The sequence below is a fragment of the Chinchilla lanigera genome, unplaced genomic scaffold (assembly GCF_000276665.1).
Source record: "Chinchilla lanigera isolate Chin_1 unplaced genomic scaffold, ChiLan1.0 scaffold00117, whole genome shotgun sequence".
Lineage (NCBI taxonomy): Eukaryota > Metazoa > Chordata > Mammalia > Rodentia > Chinchillidae > Chinchilla > Chinchilla lanigera.
Window position 1 is genome coordinate 5,048,550 of NW_004955518.1, and position 3,106 is coordinate 5,051,655.

General features: G+C 54.2%; 1 protein-coding gene across 1 annotated transcript; it reads right to left on the reverse strand.

Annotated features, from left to right (window-relative positions):
* Nucleotides 1–927: 927 nt before the first annotated feature.
* On the reverse strand, nucleotides 928–2,474 carry LOC106147095. Its single transcript, XM_013506954.1, has 2 exons — nucleotides 2,041–2,474; nucleotides 928–1,710 (listed from the first exon to the last, which is right to left on the reverse strand). Exons 1-2 carry the CDS (start codon nucleotides 2,182–2,184, stop codon nucleotides 928–930), a joined length of 927 nt encoding a protein of 308 aa, XP_013362408.1. The 5' UTR covers nucleotides 2,185–2,474.
* Between the last annotated feature and the right edge of the window lie 632 nt (nucleotides 2,475–3,106).

Here is a 3,106-nt window from a genome sequence, read left to right on the forward strand (position 1 = left end):
CTACTCTGATGGGAGAAGAAATGAGTCCAGGAGCTGTGGGATAACACTGTGCCCTGGACCTCCCCACTGGCCAGCCCTCTCCTGGACATCAATGTGCCAGGACACCATGCACACAACATTCCAGCATCTACTGCACAGGACTTTTGTCCCTCATGGTTCCAATTCCCTTACACCCACAAAGAAGGGCTGCAGTTGTGCAGGGAACTCACAGTGGTGCTCAGGTCACAGTAGACATGTGCTGGACTTTGTGGTGTCTGTTAGTAGCTGGTGGACAGGCCTTGGAAGACGCTGCCTGGATTTGTTACCATCTCTGGGCACCATTTTGTCAGCCCAGAGACCTTCTCTGGTCTTCTGTCTAACTCTGTTGCCCAGTAGCAAACTCCAGCAAAAACTCCTCAGGAATGACAGTCTCTGAGCCCATAGCTGTTTGTTGTTGCCTTATGGCCACATGAGCGTAGGCTTCCCCTGAATGACATCCCCTGGTCTCCTAGGTCTTTCTGGGTTTCCCTGGTCTGGGAGGATCTCCCATGGAAGACTTCCCCTGGGCTGCTAGGTCTTTGGCCTGATCTGGGATGGTATCCTATGGGAAGATCTCCCATGGGCTTCTAGGTCTTCCTAGATGGCCCATGACCTGGCATGGAAAGGTACCCCCTGATTAGATCTCCCCTGGGCTCTTAAGACTTTGTAGTTGACCCACGGCATGGCCTGGAAAAGTTTCCCCTGGGAGAATCTCCCATGGGATCCTAGGTTTGTGTAGTTGGCCCATGGCCTGGCAAGGGAAAGTGTCTTCTGGGAAGATGTCCCATGGGCTTGGAGGTCTTTGTAGGTGACCCATGGCCTGGACTGGGAAGTTATCCTCTGGGAGGATCTCCGCTGGCCTCATAGGTCTTTGCACGTGGCACATGGCCTGCCCTGGTTAGGTATCTCCTAGCTCGTAAGACTTTGTAGGTGACCCACAGCATGTCTTGGGAAGGTTTCCTCTGGGAGGATCTCCCATGGGCTCCTAGGGTTATGTAGGTCAATCATGGCCTGGCCTGGGAAGGTATCCTCTGAGAAGATCTCCCATGGGCTCCTAGATCTTTGTACATTTCCCAGGGCCTGCCCTGTGAAGTTATTCTCTGAGGAGTTCTCCCATCGGCTCATCGCTCTTTGTTGGTGGCCCATGCCCTGAGCTGGGAAGGTGTCCTTTGGAAAGATCTCCCATGATCTCCAAGGTCTTTTTAGGTAGCCAATTGCCTCACCTGGGAAGGTATACTCTAGGAAGATTTCCCGTGGGCTCCTAAATCTTTGTACATTGCCCATGGCCTGCCCTGTGAAGTTATCCTCTGAGGAGGTCTCACCTGGGAGCCTTGGTGTTTGCAGTTGGCCCATGGCCTGGCCTGGGAAGGTGTTCTCTGGGAAGATGTCCCATGGGCTCGCAGGTCTTTGTAGGTGACGAATGGCCTGGCCTGGGAAGTTAACCTCTGGGAGGATCTCCCCTGGCCGCATAGGTCTTTGTAGGTGGCCCATGCCCTGAGCTGGGAAAGTGTCCTTTGGGAAGATCTGCCATGACCTCTGAGGTCTTTTTAGGTAGCCCATTCCCTCACCTGGGAAGGTATACTCTAGGAAGATTTCCCCTGGGCTCCTAAATCTTTGTACATTGCCCATGGCCTGCCCTGTGAAGTTATCTTCTGAGGAGATCTCACCTGGGAGCCTCGGTGTCTGTAGTTGGTCCATGACCTGGCCTGGGAAGGTGTCCTCTGGGAAGATGTCCCATGGGCTTGGAGGTCTTTGTAGGTGACGCATGGCCTGGCCTGGGAAGTTATCCTCTGGGAGGATCTCCCCTGGCCTCATAGGCCTTTGTAGGTGGCCCATGGCCTAGCCTGCTAAGGTATCTCCTGAGCTCCAAAGACTTTGTAGGTGACCAATGGCCTGGCCTGGGAAGGTATCCTCTGAGAAGATCTCCCATGGACTCCTAGATCTTGGTACATTGCCCATGGCTTGCCCTGTGAAGTTATTCTCTGAGGAGCTCTCCCCTGGATTCTTAGGTCTTTGTAGTTGGCCCATGGCCTGGCCTGGGAAGGTGTCCTCTGGGAAGATGTCCCATGGGCTCGGAGGTCTTTGTAGGTGACGCATGGCCTGGCTTGGGAAGTTATCCTCTGGGTGGATCTCCCCTGGCCTCATAGGCCTTTGTAGGTGGCCCATGGCCTAGCCTGCTTAGGTATCTCCTGAGCTCCTAAGACTTAGTAGGTGACCCAAGGCATTAAAAGGGAAGTTTTCCTCTGGGAGGATCTCCCATGGGCTCCTAGGTTTGTGTATGTGGCGCATGGCCTGGCCTGGGAAGGTGTCCTCTCTGAAGAGCTCCCATGGGTTTGTGGGTCTTTGTAGGTGACCCATGGCCTGGCCTGGAAAGGTTTCCTCTGAGAAGATCTCCCATGGCCTCCTAGATCTTTGTACATTGCCCATGGCCTGCACTGTGAAGTTATTCTCTGAGGAGTTCTCCCCTGGGCTCCTACGTCTTTGTAGGTGGCCCATGGGCTGACCTGGGAAGATGTACTCTGGGAAGAGCTCCCATGGGCTCATAGGTCTTTGTGAGTGACCCATGGCCTGTCCTGGGAAGTTATCCTATGGGAGGATCTCCCCTGGCCTCATAGATCATTGGAGGTGGCCCATAGCCTGGCCTGGCTAGGTGTTTCCTCAGCATTTAGACTTTTTAGTAGACCCATGGCATGGCCTGGGAAGTTATCCTCTGGGAAGCTTGCCCATGGGCTCGTAGGTCTTTGTAGGTGGCCGATGGCCTGGCCCGGAAAGTTATCCTCTGGGAGGATCTCCCCTAGCCTCATAGGCCTTTGTAGGTGGCCCATGGCCTCACCTGCCTAGATATCTCCTGAGCTCCTATGACTTTTTAGGTGACCCTTGGCATGGCCAGGGAAGTTATCCTCTGGGAAGATCTCCCCTGGCCTCAAAGGTCTTTGTAGCTGGACCATAGCCTGGCCTAGTTAGGTATCTCCTGAGCTCCTAAGACTTTGTAGGTGACCCATGGCATTTCCTGGGAAGGTTTCCTCTGGGAGGATCTCCCATCGGCTCCTAGGTTTGTGTATATGGCCCATGGCCTGAACTGGGAAGG